Source organism: Myotis nattereri, assembly GCF_964212035.1.
Source record: "Myotis nattereri genome assembly, chromosome: 13".
NCBI classification, from domain to species: domain Eukaryota; kingdom Metazoa; phylum Chordata; class Mammalia; order Chiroptera; family Vespertilionidae; genus Myotis; species Myotis nattereri.
Window position 1 is genome coordinate 61211745 of NC_138088.1, and position 15208 is coordinate 61226952.

Consider the following 15208-nt stretch of genomic DNA (forward strand, 5'->3'; position numbering starts at 1 on the left):
GCCGCCAGTGCACCTGTCATTGCACCCAGCGACCCGCCCGAGAAGTCACACGCCTGGGCCAGTGGCGTCTGGGGACCTGCCTTTGTCCTTCGCTCTGAAAACGGCTCATTCTTCTTTGTTGTTTTATTATTATTATTATTATTATTATTGACTTCAGAGAGGAAGGGAGAGGGAGAGATAGAAACATCAGTGAGAGAGAATCATGGATCAGCGGCCTCCTGCACGCCCCCCCCCCCCCCCCCCGGGGATCGAGCAAACAGCCCAGGCATGTGCCCTGACCGGGCATCGAACCCTGACCTCCTGGCTCCTAGGTTGACGCTCACCCACTGAGCCACACCAGCCGGGGCGGCTTTCTCTTTCTTATGAGCCGGGATGGGGGCCTCTTTCCCGCCAGGGCCATTGGACACGTTTAGCATCATTCGTGGGCCACACACAATGACCGACTTAAAGTCAGCTGCTCTATCTGGTCAAACACTCAACTAGCTCAGCCCAGGGGGTGCCCCGGGCCCACTCTGTGCAGATGTCACAGGTTAGACCGAGCGGCGGCGCCTGGAGAGAGAATTCCAGGCTGGCCCTGGCCGGGGTGGCTCAGTGCAGAGCGTCGGCCCAAGCACCGGCGGTCTCGGGTTCGATTCCCAGTCAAGGGCTGGGTTACAGGTTTGTTCCGCCCCCGTGGGAGCATGTGCAGGAGGCAGCCCTTCGCTGTGTCTCTCTCACATCGATGTTTCTCTCTCGCCTCCCCACTTCCACTCTCTCTAAAAATCAATGGGAAAAAAAGGTCCTCGGGCGAGGATTAACAAAAAAAATTAAAAAGACTTCCAGTCTGCACTTCTGTGGAGGAGCATGCTGGCAAATGGGACACACGCATACACACGCACACACACGCACACATACACGCACACGCTCCACCGTGTGTCACTGGACCGGCTGCAGGATTCTCCCGAGGTTAGGACCAGCCCTACGTCACTGCGGCCTGGTGGCTCCATTGTAACCGACCTCCCGTCCGGCTCGGGAGCCCCCAGGTTTTGTGAGCTCCCAGAGCAGCGCCCCGTGGCAGCCGCAGCGTCCGATGTGCTTGTGGGAGTCTGAGAGGCGCAGTGCAAACCCTCAGTCAACACCAGCAGGTGGATAAAAATAACCGTCTCCCACAGACTCCTGGCGGTCGGGGCCAGGGGCCTCTCTCGCTCACCTCCCAGCGAATCCCGGGACTTGAACCTCTCATTTGCACGCGCAGGCCCCTGGGAGGCCAGGGAACTGCTCAGCCTTATTTCACAGTGAACAGACCAGGGGGGCCACAGCCTCCCTGACGGGAAAGAAAAAGTCAGTCCATGTGTTTAGAAGGCGACCTGAAGGGGGAGGGAGGCGGTTAGGAGGCTCAGGTGTGCTTCTCATTTCCCTTCTCACCGAAAAAGAAAGAACGAGAAATGCACGGATCCCTCTACTCTCAGCAGCCAAACCCTCCCCAGCCGCACGCACGTCGCCCAGAGGACGAAGCCGTCCCTCCGTGGCGTCTGACTTACCGGGGCCCCTGGGGGGAGCAGGAAGGCTCTCCGGATGCCGGTGCTCCGGGCTGCCCTCGCCCTTCGTCTGCCCGGATCACATGGAAGCTGCTATAAATGTGCACAGGCTTGTGGCTGGGACGCCGGCCTGGGAGGCAGCGGCCGCCAGCAATCTGACCCCGGCCTGGCCTGGCCTGGCCTGGCGGCGGCTTTCCAGAAAGCTCTGCCCGAGGGAGGAGGACGGGGCAGCGTGTGCAGGTCCCGAACTGCCTGGGCTGCTCCTCTCGCTCCGGGTTTGTTTGAGATCCAAAGCCAGTTTCGACTGCCTTCGGCTGCAATTTCATTGACTTGAGGCAGTTCCTCATGTTGGGGATGGATGAGCCACCTTTCAAAACAAAGCAGACTTTTGAGGAAGGAGGAGGAGGAGGAGGAGGAGGAGGAGGAGGAGGGAGGAGATGAAGGGCTATAAAATCAGAAGGGCTTCGAGGAAACAGACCGATCCTCGTCAGCTTCTCCTGACCTCATAAAGCCAAGCTGTCCTTTCCGAAATGCTGCGGGTGAGCCCGAGGAGGGAGAAGGAGCAGGACGAAGGCCAGCGCTGGCCCTCGGGGCTCGGGGCCCAGGGGAGGAGGGGGCGGCCAGGCGGCAGGAAAGCGGTAACTGTCCCGAAGGATGTGGATCGCTTTATGCATCACCACTGAAAACTCCCCAAGATGCGTCATTAAATGGGACCAAACAGAAGGTTCAGAACGGCGTGTGCCATCTGCTACCTTTGTGCAAAACGGAGAAAGAGGAGCGCCCAGCCGGCGGGGCTCAGGGGTTGAGCTTTGACCTGTGAGCCAGGAGGTCAGGGTTCCATTCCCGGTCAGGGCACAGGCCCGGGTTGCGGGCTCATCCCCAGTGGGGGGCGTGCAGGAGGCAGCCGACCCATGGTTCTCTCTCATCACTGATGCTTCTCTCTCCCTCCCTCTCCCTTCCTCTCTGAAATTAATAAAAAATATATATATATATATTTAAAAATGTCACGTGAACAGGGGCGGGGCTGTGTGAACACACCTGGGAAGTAACGTGGAGATGGAGGACAGATCACGTGAAGTTTGATGGGGTGAGGCCAGGAGCCCCCTGAAGCTGAAGGGGCAGGAAGGACCCTCCCTGGAGCACCCGACACCCTGATTTCAGGTTCTGGCCCCAGAAGAGGGAGCACGTGTCCCTGTGGGCTGAGGCCGGTCTGCAGTCATGGGAGCAGCAGCCCCAGGACACGGACCCTCCTTGCCCTCCTTTTGGGGAGTGGACTGGGTTCTGGGAGCAGCCGAGCCCTGTGCCCCGGCAGGGGGACCCCGAGACCTCTCACTGCAGGGCTCACAGGGGGTTCATCCCTGTGTCTGTGCCTGGCCCTGGCTCCCGCTCCCTGGGGGGCTCCTGGGCAGCGACTGCAGGGGGCGCACCAGGCAGGCTGCTCGGTGGGAAGCGCAGGCCACGTGGCTCAGGGACACCCGGCAGCTCATCCCCAATGTGGGGGGTGCAGGAGGCAACCAATCACCAGTCGATGATCCTGCCATTATTGATGCTTCCATCTCCCTCTCCCTCTCCCTCTCTGAAATCAATAAAAAAAATATTTTTAAAAAGCGATGGGCAAGTGGGCAGGTACCTTCACAGTCACACTGCTGAGGAGGGAGCTATACAGGTGGAACAGGGGAAGCTAGGAAAGCCCAGGGCCTGGAGTGCAAGCGCAGGTGCTGGTGGGAATCTTGTCCCATCTACCGTCTGTCCGCCCAGCGGAGCAGGGGGCAGAGGTCTCCCTCCTGAGACCCAGTGCGCAGGTGGAGCGGGTGTCGGCGCCAGGCCGCAATGGAAGGCAGCCATGGTGCAGAAAGTGAGCTCTTTGCAGGCCTGTGTGCTCATGTTCCTGTGAGAAATGTGTTCTCGGCGCCAGAGAGAACTTTGGGAAAACAGCATTTGCAGTCAAAGCCGAAATGCACGGGATGGAATTTATACATTTGTCCTTGAAACGATGCTGAATATAATCCCACCTGTGCCGCGTATTTTTGAATGTGTTTTTGAGAGTCAACCACATGGTGCAGACACGCAGGTAGAAGGGGCGCTGCGTGGCCAGGACGTGCCAGACCGTGGCCGGGTGCTGGGCGCCACGGCCCCTCGGAAGCCGCGGGCGTGGGCGCGGGGTCCCGGTCCGCAGAGGGCGGGGCAGAGGGCTTGCGGCCCCTGTGGTTCCCCGAGTTGCCGCGAGGGGCGCTCTGCCCGCGCGCGCCGCTCCGGCCGCTGCAGTGCCGGCCTCCGGCCACGGGAGGCGCTGTGCGCCGGCGGCCCCGGCCGACCCGCGGGGAGCGCGCTCGCGGCTCCGGGTTTCAGTTTCTGGCGCGAACTTCCGCCCGAGGTGGCGGCGCGGCGATGTCGGGGGACAGCAGCGGGCGGCGGCCGGAGGGCCGAGGCCGGGCCCGCGAGCCGCACCGGGGGCGCCCCCGCTCCCGTTCCCGCTCCCGCTCCCCGCTGGGGTCCCGCCGCGGCGCCGCGCCCGCGCGCAGGGAGGCCCCCGAGCGCCCGAGCCTGGAGGACGAGGAGCCGTCGGACTCGGGGGACGAGCTGCTGGACCCCGCGAGCCTGGAGGCGGAGACGGACCACGGCCTGTGCCGCCAGATCCGCCACCAGTACCGGGCGCTCATCAACTCGGTGCAGCGTAAGGCGGGGGGCGGGGGCGCGGAGCGCGGGGTGCAGGCGGGCGGCTCCCCGAGGGCCCCCTGCATCCCTCGTCTCCCTCGGGCCGCACGACCTTGCGGGGGCGGGTCCCCCGGCGGACGGCACCGCGGAGGCCGAGCCCGATGGCCGGGGGGACGGGGGGCAGGCAGCCGGAGAGCTGTCCCCTGCGCGGGTCCCCTGCGCGGCGTGGCCCGGGGGCTCCTGGGACTCCCCAAGTTCGTGAACCGCCCCGTCCGCGCTGCGCCCCGGCTGCGGGCGCGGGTGGAGGGAGCCGCCTCCTGGAGTCCCCGTCGCCTGGGGCGCGGCCTCCTCCAAGCTCCAAGGCGCCTTTTTGGTTCCAAAGATGAGGGCGCGGGGCGCGCGGGGGCGGGGGGCGCGCGGGCGGGAGGGCCAGCCCCCTTGCCAGTGTGTGTGTTTTTGGGACAGAGAACCGGGAGGACATCCTGAACGCCAGCGACCGGCTGACCGAGGTCCTGGAGGAGGCCAACACCCTGTTCAATGGAGGTGGTTTCTGTATTCGTTTCCGATGCATCTCTCCTGCCCTTCGCGTTCCCTGTGGCCGCCCTTCGTGGCAGGTGCTCGGGGACCACCAGAGCCGCTGTGCTGACATCACACGGTCCCCGGAACCGGGCTCCAGGGTCTCGCACCCGTGGTCCCATGCACAGGCTCCCCTGAAACACGGGGGAAGTGACCCGTAAACACAGAAGCGGGGGTCGCCAGGCCCCCAGCCCGGGAGCGTCCAGGAAGGGGTGATGCCAATGGCAGGGCCTGGGGAGCAAGCCCGGCGGCAGTTCTGTTTGAACTCGGCCCTGGGCATCTCCCGGGGCTTCCTTCCGCTGGGCCTTTCCTGTTCGGGGCATCTTTCCACGTCCTGTGGGCCCGGAACCCAGCCCTCAGCCCCGCTGCCCTCGGAGGCCGCTCCCCTCCTCGCCCCAAGTTCATCCTCAGCCTCCCTCCCACTCCCCTCTCATCTCCTTTTATTTAAATCTCTCACTGTAGCTTCTATTTTTTAAAAAGATGTATTTTTTATTGATATCGGAGAGGGAGGGAGGGAGAGATAGAAACATCAATGGTGAGAGAGAATCACAGATCGGCTGCCTCTTGCACACTCCCTATTGGGGATCCAGCCGCAACCCAGGCCTGTGCCCCCAGGGGGAATTGAACCCCGATCTCCTGGTTCCTGGGTGGATTCTCAACCCCTGAGCCTCAGGGCCGGGCCTGCAGTAGCTTATCTTTAGTTCCCTGTCCGCGGTCCGATCTTTTTGGATCGTCCATCCTCAGAGGGCACTGCCTCCCCGCCTGCAGGGTGGGGCCTGGGACGCCCGGCCCTCACGCTGTTTCAGCCCAGGCTCCTTGACCACTCCCGACGGCCGGTCAGCGCGCAGTGGGCCCGTCAGCGCGCAGTGGGGTGCAGGCTGACAGTGCCGGGGCTGGGCTGTCGCAGTCCAGGGAAAAGCCCTCTGTGAAGACCCAGGCTTTGTTAGTGGCGGTTACGAAAGGTGGGGGTTCGGCTCCCAGGAGGACAAGTGGAGGCGGCTGGCTCTAGGGAGACTGGTCGGCTCTGCTTCCAGAGCGTGGCGAGCTGGGCGGGGAGCCAGTGTTTCCAGCGAGATGGGTGGTCGGTGGGAAGGGCGCGTGGTGGCTGGAAACGCAGGGCCCGCGGCGGGCGGTGTAACGCGCGTCTCTCTCCCGAACAGTGTCCCGAGCCAGGGAAGCCGTCCTGGACGCCCACTTTCTTGTTTTGGCCTCGGATCTGGGCAAAGAGAAGGCCAAGCAGCTGCGGTCCGATCTGAACTCGTTCGATATGTTAAGATACGTGGAAACTCTCGTAAGTTCAAAGCGACAGAATCTTTAAAAAAAAAGTTTCGTCATCCAGTGGTCTGCTCTGCTGTGTCCGTACGCAGATAGCTGTCACCCCTGTTCCTTCCTGGGGGCCTCGGAGTTCTGGCGAGAGACTCACCCCGTTAGACGGGTGGCAGGAGAGCCGAGGGGGCCGTCGGAGCTCGGAGCAGCTGGACTCGCGGCTTCCGAGGCCCCGGGCTGTGGACGGACAGACGGCCGCGCTGTTTCCTCGTTTGCTCTCGTGTCGGGGACCTTTGCCCAGGTGCAGGGGCGGGCTCTCCGCGACCAGTCAGGGCCGGTGGGCGGGTGTGTGAGTCGGTCTGAGAATATGATATTTCAGAACCATGTGAATGCGATTGGGGTTCTTTTTCTTTTTCTTTTTTTCCTGTTGTTTTATTTATTTTTCTTTGCCTCTTAGTGAGTGTGAGTGGTGTTGTTACCTGAAATGGTGCGGCTTCTCGGGGCTGCGTTTGCCCGACACGCACAGCGGGCCCTTTTCTCTCCTGGTGTCAGTTTGACTCTCCGCTGTGCTCACCTCCGCCCTCCGGCCTCTGCGGGTCGGTGACCTTCCGACTGGGTGTTTGTTAAATGTTATTACGTGATTTAGTGCCATGAGATCTGACCAGATAAATTCATTGTTTTGTAAAGGTATGAGGCGTTTGTTGTTCTTAAAAACCTTAGAATTCATTTAAAAATTTAAATTACTTAAATTTCAAATCTTACATTTTTCTCTGTTCTTAAAAAAACCTTTTTATTTTGAAGTTAGTGCGTTTTTTAAAAGGCACACTCAAGTACCGCTCAGCAAAGTGAGGTGATACGGGTCATCTTTTTAAAACTTACTTTTATTTATCAGGCTAAAGCTCTGTACTTTAAATAACCTATCAAAGTAAGTTCCAGAAGTCTGAAAGCATTCCATATAAGACCCTAAATTAATAGCTGTCCAGCGTCCATGTGGGGAAGACCTTTCCAAGTCGGACGCCAAGTATAGAGCCGATAAATGATAAAGAAAAGGCAGTGCATTCGACCAGACAGGAGTTGGGACATCCCCTGCAAGTGGGCGGCGGCCGGGGTGGAGGGGCAGCCGGAGGAGGTGGGGGGAGGGGTGGGGGAGGGGCAAGGGGCAGGAGCTGCAGGGGCTGATGGGCTCTCTGACCTGCTTCCAGCCGATTTCCCCCGAGTGGGGCTGCCTTCCTGGGGTGACGCTCTCGGAGGACTTTGATGATTGCTCTGTGTGGTGTGACCATTTTAGTTCAATAACCTCTGGACACTTCGTAATCGTATAACGTAACGACCACGTGCTCTCCTAGCAGAGAGTGTCGCCTTTTCTGCGAGCTCCTCTGAGAGAGGACCCACTCCCGCCAGCTCCCCAGGAAGGCGGCTGCCGGGGGCCACCCTCCCCCATGCCCGCGGCCCCTGGGTGCTGAGGAGGAGCTCAGGGGCCTGGCCTCTGGGTGCTGAGACCACTGAGCAGGGCCAGGGGTCAGGGGTCAGCTAAAATGAAAATCCCAGCGCAGCTCAGCCTCCCTGTTGTCTTGGAGCGTGTGGTTGGGGCGTGATTGCGTGTTTTTATGCTGGCACAGCCTAACCAGTACTTTACTAGCATTTTACACATAAGCTGCGTGTGCCTCTCCGCCCACAGCCTGCGTGGGCCAAAGCCGGGTCCCGTCTGCCTCCAGGGCCGTTTGGGGCCTGGACCAGGGAGGACGTAGCAGCATCCCTGGCCTCCATCCACTCGATGCTGGGAGAACCCCGCACCCAGCTGTGACACCCACAGATGTCTCCACAGCTCGCTCTCCCCACAGTCCTCGGTGCACTGAGGACTACCTGCTGCCCATGGCAGGTGCTTTTAAAATGGGCATTTATCCATAAAGTGATCTTGGTAATAGAAATGCAGCCGGCGCGTCTGCACCGGACAGACGGTGCCTGTGGCCTGTGAACGCCGAGAGAGGGTGGCTCCGTGCGGTGAATGGTTGCCGTGGCTTAACTGGGCTTTCCCTTCGTTTTGTAGCTGACACACATGGGCGTGAACCCGCTGGAAGCCGAAGAGCTGGTCCGTGAGGATGACAGCCCGGACTTTGAGTTCATAGTCTACGACTCCTGGAGAATATCAGGCAAAACGGCAGAGAACACCTTTAATAAAACCCATACGTTCCACTTCCTGTAAGGCTCCTTACCAACCAGGGCCAGCATTTGTAAACCGTGTACATTGTGTTTGAACGCAGGCACAGGAGTTAGGTGGTGCTGCAGAGGGGCGATCGGAACCCTTGCTTAACTGGCGTAAGGGCCCGTGACGGGGATTGTCTGAGGCCGGAGAGGCTGCGGGCAGGCCCTCCTGGCGGTGAGGGCGCCTCGAGTCCCTGCGTCCGGTCCGTGGTGTCTCGTCCGTGAAATCCTCGGAGAGAGACCGTGCCTCTCGGCACCACGAGACGAACACGCGTGAAGTGCGTGTGTCACGCTCCCGCTCGGGTGCCTGCTCTCCTGCGTTTGAAGGCTGTTCGAGTCACTGCCATGTGACCTGCCCAGTTTGGTTTTGGATACAACTCTGGTTTTGAAGTTTCTCTCCCCAAATGCACTCATTTCTGTCTGAACTTCCTGCTCAGCCGATGGGGAAGCGCACGCTCCCAGGGCTCTTTTGAGAGACGGAGTGCAGAGGGGGACCTTGTCCCAGAGACCTTCTCCAGGCCCCGTTCTGTCTTCCTCGTGAGGCGGGGCTGGGCGTCCGTGTGTCCTGATCCCCCTCAGAACCTCGAGACTGGCCCTGGCTGGTTTTGGTGTCTCGGGGGGGCTGAGGGGCCCGTGTGGGTCCGTGTGGGGACAGGTTCCCACCTAACAGGCCTCGGAGCCGGGGCCTGACCCCTTTCTCTGTTCGGGCGCGAAGGTCAGGCCTCTGCACTGTGGGATGGACTCCGGGTCTTTCTTTGGCTGCTGAGGGCTGGGCTCTGTCAGATCCCAGCGGGACGGCTGGCCTTTGGCAGCGTCCCCTTTACTCACCAGCGGGCCTGCGACCCTGTGCCCGCGATGGCTCCTCCCACTCTCCCCCACCCCCCCAGCCTGGGAGCCTCCGGTAGTGGCTCCAGCCGAGCTGTGAGTGCAGGGCCAGGCGGCCCTCTCAGGGTGGTGCTCCAGGCTGCACGTGGGACCTACAGGGCACGGTACACACCTGCCCACACTCTGTCCTTTGGTTGCTCAGGTGTAGGGACCACGGGAGTCTGAATTCTTGGGGCTTGGCCTCGGCGAGATGCACCTATCGCTGTGGCTTCCGTCTGCACCGGGCCTTCTGGGAGGGAGTGGGGCAGGGAGCCCAGGGTCTCTGCTGGAGCCGTGGGCCTCCCCGCACACCTGTCCGAAGGCCGGTACCCACGGGAGCCGCTGCTGAGAGCACCTTTTCCGTTAGGTTGGGCTCCATCCAGGGCGAGTGCCCTGTGCCGAAGCCGCGCGCCGAGCGCCCCAGGAGGATCTGTGCGCTGGAGAAGGAGCGGGAAATGCCTGTCCAGGTTCGTGAAGCACCTGACGTGGGAGCAGCACGAGTGCGGTGGACGTGCAGTTTGGCCATCTTGTCGAGGCGCTAGGGTCTGGAGTCACTTAAGTAGTCGTGTTATTTGAGTCTTTAAGCTTTTTATTGGACTGACCATTGGTCTTAAGTCTTAACGCATCCAGTACTTGGGGTCAGTTCTAAGCCCGGGTTTCTCAGCCTCCCGACACCACGCGTGGGTGGAAGTTCTTGTTCGAGGCTGGGTCTGGTGCCTGTGGGATGTCCAGCAGCGTCCTTGGCCGTCTCCCACTGGATGCCAGGAACAGCTTTCCCCCCACCCGGGGGGCAGCCACATATTGGCCATGTCCCCAGAGGCCAAACCACACCCAGGTGTGAGCGCTGTGTAAAGCCCCCTTTTGCGTTTTGCTGTTTGATGCTCCACCTGAAGCTGGCTGGCTTGGTCATGTTACTCCTGTGTGAAGAATTCCTAGGGAATGTTCCTGAAAAGCTCTGTAAGCTTTAAGACAGCGATAAACACTGTTAGCCGGGAGAGGCCTAGAGGAGGTGCCTGGGAAGAGCAGGAGGTTCGCTGCGCGACAGTCGGCTTGATGACAACTTTATATTTTCAGCTAAAAAGAATGGAAGAATCTCAGCAAGAAGCCACAGAAAAAGAAGTAGAACGGATCTTAGGGTTGTTGCAGACATACTTCCGAGAAGATCGTAAGTAAGACGCCAAGTTCCAGATGGAGCAGTCTACTTGCTAGATGTGTCCCATCCCACCACTCCCCCTCCCCAGAGGCAGCCACCTGTACCGTGCTGGGTAGATTCGCAGATGGTCTCAGAGCTCTGCCAGTCCTATGAATAGGCACATAGTAGGGTGTTTTGTGGGGTTTTCAAAGCCGATCACAATGCACACATTCTTCTGCAGCATGACTTTTCCGTGTGGACACTTTCCTCTCAGTGCGTGGGGTCCCCTTATTCTTGTCGGTGACCCCCACTCTACAGCTGCATCATAGACCCACTGACCAGCCCCGGTGCAGCAGGCTAGTGAGGCCTTATCGCCCTTCACTCCCTGTAAGCTGCAGGAGGGAAGCTTGGCCTGCCTTTGTCCATAGGTGCTAATATTTTTAGGGCCGCTTTGGGGGGAGAGGGGGGCCACGAGCCGTGCCTGCTTTTAATAGATTGGCCACACTGCCCCCCAGAAGGGTTGTATCTGTTCACACGCCCACAGCAGGGGTGCCTGTCCTTCCTCGGCTGGCACTGACGTTGGGCTTCGTGGTGAGCAGCAGCCACACCCCGTCCTGAAGAATTTCTCCTCCTCTGTCTGTAGCCGACACGCCTATGTCCTTCTTTGACTTTGTGGTCGACCCACATTCTTTCCCTCGAACGGTGGAAAACATCTTTCATGTCTCCTTCATCGTAAGGGTAAGACTTATTTCTCTAATTGCTTTTATGAGCTTTTAAAAAATAAATAATAAAAACTGTGGAGGGAGCTGGCAGAGGAGTTGGACTGACCAGTGTGAATGTAGACCCGTTGTCGCAAAATAGGAACTGACCTGGAGGCAGAAGCACCGGCTGAACCAAGTTCATAATTTAGGTGCTTGCTTTCCCGTTTAGAATTTCAGTGAAAGGCTTGGCAAAATGTGAACATGGAACTATGGGTTCGATAGCACTGTGGTGTCCACGGTACACGCCCTGCGTTCGATAGCTGTCGTGTTACGTAGAATCTCCCTGCTCTCAAGGAGCATCAGGGCCACGTGGTGTATCACGTACTCTCATAAAAACTGGTAATATAATATGCGAGGTGGGCCAAAGGAGGCTCACGCCGTGGAACCCTGATTAGTACTGTATTTTCCACGTAAACCACTGTCAGCCTGCTTTGGCCCCCCTGTGTCTACAGAGAGGGATAAAGCGGGGCGGCAGCACGTGGAGGTCGTACAGCAGTCCTGTAGCTCTAAGCGGGAAGTTGCTTTAAAGGAGGTACAGTAAAGTGCTGAGGAGCTTGCTTAGACTGTCTGTCTTACCGGATTGCTTTCCAGCACATGTAAGAGGAAAGTGATCTTCACCTGAGACAAAAATCTTGCATTGACCAAAGTTTTCCCAGAAACAATACCAGGCATATTTTGTCAATGGTACATGATAGAATTATGCCCAATAAAATGTGAGTATGCAAAAAAATACATGTATCAGTTAAGGAGGAAGACAGTTTAGTCACAAGATCCTGGGGTGGAGGCGTGTCGGGTAGAAAAGCTGTGAGAGGCCCCGGAGGCGTGTAAAGAAAAACGTTCAGGTCTTGTCCATGTAATCGCCCCACTGTTGTCAGTTTCATTGTCTGAGATACAGAACTTTCTGAATAACTTTTTTATCCAGTGGTTATAGGATCTAAATTGTAGTCTTCTAAAGTCATTTTTTTGTGTGTTTTAGGATGGTTTTGCAAGAATAAAACTTGACCAAGACCGACTGCCAATAATAGGTAAATGATCCTGTGTTCAGGAAAATTAGTTTTAGAGAAAATTTATTTGGTTTATGTATTTTACTAAATGTAAGAGTTTTCACTTTAGGAAACAAACTCTTGTAATGCTGTGTCTTTCTCAACCAACTGAAAATGTGGCCATAGTTTAAAACAATGGATTCATCTATATCATTGATTTGGTTCAACAGCTGCTGTCAAGATGAACAAGAAATCATATAATTTCCCTCAAATTTTAAGTTAGAAAGTTGGTCATTGCCGATATTTTTGTAGTTTTCTTCCTATTTTCTCCTAATGCCAGCGCCTTCGCTCCCTGAGAGAACCTTTGCTTCTTAGTTGAGTAATTGCTCCTGGTAAGAACTCGTGGAGAGTGCAGACCGCCAGGGCGCAGCTCCGTGGTTGCTACGCAGAGATGCAAGGTTTCCAAGTGGTAGAATGTGTTGCTCGACTACATTTTTTAATGAAAACAAATGGATGATTTGCTACTATAATAACATTACAACTCAGTGATGCATGAAGTCCCAATAACTAGGTAGAATTGGAATCATCTTCTCGATACAGGTTTCATTCCTGTTATTCGTCAGTTCCTGTTTAGCTTACCTCTTCTGAGTGGATAACCTTTGTAAACTTTTGTCTTTCAAACAGAGCCTGTTAATGAGGAAAGTGAGGGCATTGACCAAAACACCCAAATCAGGAATCAAGGGATCATAGCTTTGAGTTACCGCGACTGGGAGGTAAAGCTCCGCCCATGCCCACGGGGGTCCCGCGGGCCTGGACCTTGTTCGTAGCCCGGTGCCCACCTGTTCTTTGCTCTGCAGGAGATCGTGCGGACCTTTGAGATCTCGGAGCCCGTGATCGTCTCCGGCCCGAGCCGGCAGAGCCTGAGCGCCGACGGCAGTTGAAGGTAAGGCTCTGGGGGCCACCTGGGCTTTTAGCAAACGCTCCTGGGCGTCCGACCATCCCTCGGGGCACATTCTGGGCAAGTGTGGGTCGTGCTGCCCATTGCCTCCCTTGTTGGGGACAAAGGCCGGGCAGGCCCTGTGGTTGATCCCCTCTTTGGTAGGTAGTCGGTAGAGTCAGAGCAGCTAGTTCCTGGCGTGGCTTTTTTAACCCTTAGCATGACCCATCGGTACATAAGTGAATATGGAAGCCTCCATCGGTTTGGTTCAGTGTCCCGTTAGATTTGCTTACTTTGTGGGTACAAAGCAGAAAAGGAGGATCCCCTCAAGATGAAGCTAGGAAATGGCCATTTCTCAAACGAGCGATGCTGTGAGGGAACTGCCTTTCTACGAAGGAGCGCGTTGCTGCAAGGAAGGCTCAGGGGTGACCTGGCTTCTGCACGCAGCTGTGGGGCCGGGAGCCTGGACTCGGCTGGCTCTGCCCCTTTCCGGTGGCGGGCAAGTCACCTGCTCACGCTCGGCCACGTTTGCCTGACGGATCTATGAATCTCCATAAAATGGGGAGGCTTCTTTTTCTAGCTGAAGTAGTCTATGATTTTGAGAGTTAAAATGTAAAATCTTCACATGGGCCTCACTTAATGGAGCTGCTTTTGCTCTGGGGTCCTGCGGGAGAGGGGAGTGTGGACATCAGGTAGGTGTGTGATGGGTGAACTGGGCCTACGCACTGAGGGCGAGCTGTTAGGTTGCATTCTTGTATATTAAGTCAACTTTCGATTTCTAAACTGTTAACCAGCTATTTCCCCTCCCCCTTTAGGACTCAGACGGATAGTGAAGTCCAGAAAGGAGAGCAGCATGTGTTGTATATATTGTATGATTGAACATTTTTAAAGGCAGATTGTTTTTAGTAAACTGTAGCTTTTGATAGTGTATCGATTTGTCATGGTTGTCTTTGATTAAAGGAGATTCACTGCCATGTTCACAAATAGTTGTAGTTCCTCTTTGTTCTGTTATCAGGAGAGTGGCTTCTCTCCCGTCCTGTCCCATGGGAAGTTTCAGACCGGCTGGTAGTGGCCTACACATCATGATGGTCCTTGTCACATCCCTAGCTGTGCAGTCAGCTAGTCGGCTCCACGCCTGTCAGGTTGTACCACATAAAATAGTCTTTGTGCTAAAACGTGGTTAAGTGTCAGCAATGTCACGTGACTCGGCCTATGATTTATGCACAAGCAGCTCCTCGCCAAGCCAGGCTGGACCACCTTCCCAGCCAGCCAGCGTGGGTCTGTCTCGCCAGTTCTCTGTCCATGAGGCTGCTGGCCGCTAGAGGGGACCACACCCGGGTGGATGCAGGCTGCTCCCAGGGCCTGGTCTTTGCTGGGCCTTCAGGTCTGTGCCCAGTGCTCTGAGTCCCTAGTGGGCTCCTTTTCCCGTTCGCGTTCTACATCGGCCCTTGCTCACTCCTCCCCTCGAGGCAGAGCTGGAGGGCCTGTCTGTGGCAGGCTCGGGTCGAGCTCCCCTGCCTCCTCGTCTCGCCCTGCCAGTCATCCCCCTCCCTCTCCACACCTCGTGCTTTCCCCTCCACCATCTCATCTCATCTGAGCAAGATGCCGAGACCCATGGTTCCTGTCCTGTCTCCTGTAAGTAGGACCCCTTGCGGAAGCGTCCAGTCCTGGCCTTGACCGTTCAGCACCTCCTTCCCACCGCTGGCTGAGGCTGGTCTACGCCATTTACTGGCGATTCCTTTCCAGCCCAGATCCAGTGAGCACATGCTGGAAATGTGCTTCTCGAAAACTACATCCTTGTGTCTGACGCTTCCCGTTTTCCTCCCACCATCCTGCTCACGTGACAGACGCATCGCATCCTGAACCTTCCCATCCTGACCCTTCTCTCAGCAGCTCCAGGGGCTGGACAGAGGCTTCCTGGGCAGCACGCGGGCTGCTCTCCCGCCGCCTGTGCTGGCGCTCTTCCCGCTTTGCTTCCTCAGAGGCTGTGAATTCTTGTCTTTATCCCCCACGGCCCTCCCTCATTTGGTCATTAACTCTCCCCTGGTCTCCCGATTCTGTCTTGCCCCGGTTTCTGCCGCAGCCACCCATCTGGTGCCTGCTTCCTGTCTGCCCTTCAGATTCTCCCCTTCCTTCCACCTGGGACTCGCCACTGCCTTCAGAACTGAAAGACCTGAGCTCATCAGTGACGTCCAGCCCCTTGCGATCAGGGCCTCTGCCTATGTTTCTGGCTCACTTCCTCCTCTAGACTGGTCAGTTCTTCATTCTTGTTAAACGGCCTGGGTGAGAGAGTTCGTGTATTTCACTGTTTAGTC

At 57.4% G+C, this 15208-nt stretch overlaps 1 protein-coding gene across 2 annotated transcripts; it reads left to right on the top strand.

Annotated features, from left to right (window-relative positions):
- Positions 1 to 3894: 3894 nt before the first annotated feature.
- On the top strand, positions 3895 to 13875 carry NSMCE4A (NSE4 homolog A, SMC5-SMC6 complex component; the record flags this gene model as incomplete). 2 transcript variants are annotated; one of them, XM_081104516.1, is made up of 11 exons in its annotated part: positions 3895 to 4191; positions 4638 to 4715; positions 5909 to 6039; positions 8062 to 8213; positions 9448 to 9547; positions 10155 to 10245; positions 10856 to 10950; positions 11950 to 11998; positions 12641 to 12729; positions 12814 to 12899; positions 13709 to 13875. In XM_081104516.1, 10 exons carry the CDS (start codon positions 3906 to 3908, stop codon positions 12895 to 12897), a joined length of 1155 nt encoding a protein of 384 aa, XP_080960642.1. In that variant the 3' UTR covers positions 12898 to 12899; positions 13709 to 13875. The 2 variants fall into 2 exon arrangements, with proteins under 2 accessions (XP_080960642.1, XP_080960641.1); XM_081104515.1 differs by having other exon boundaries at positions 3906 to 4191; positions 4638 to 4718.
- Between the last annotated feature and the right edge of the window lie 1333 nt (positions 13876 to 15208).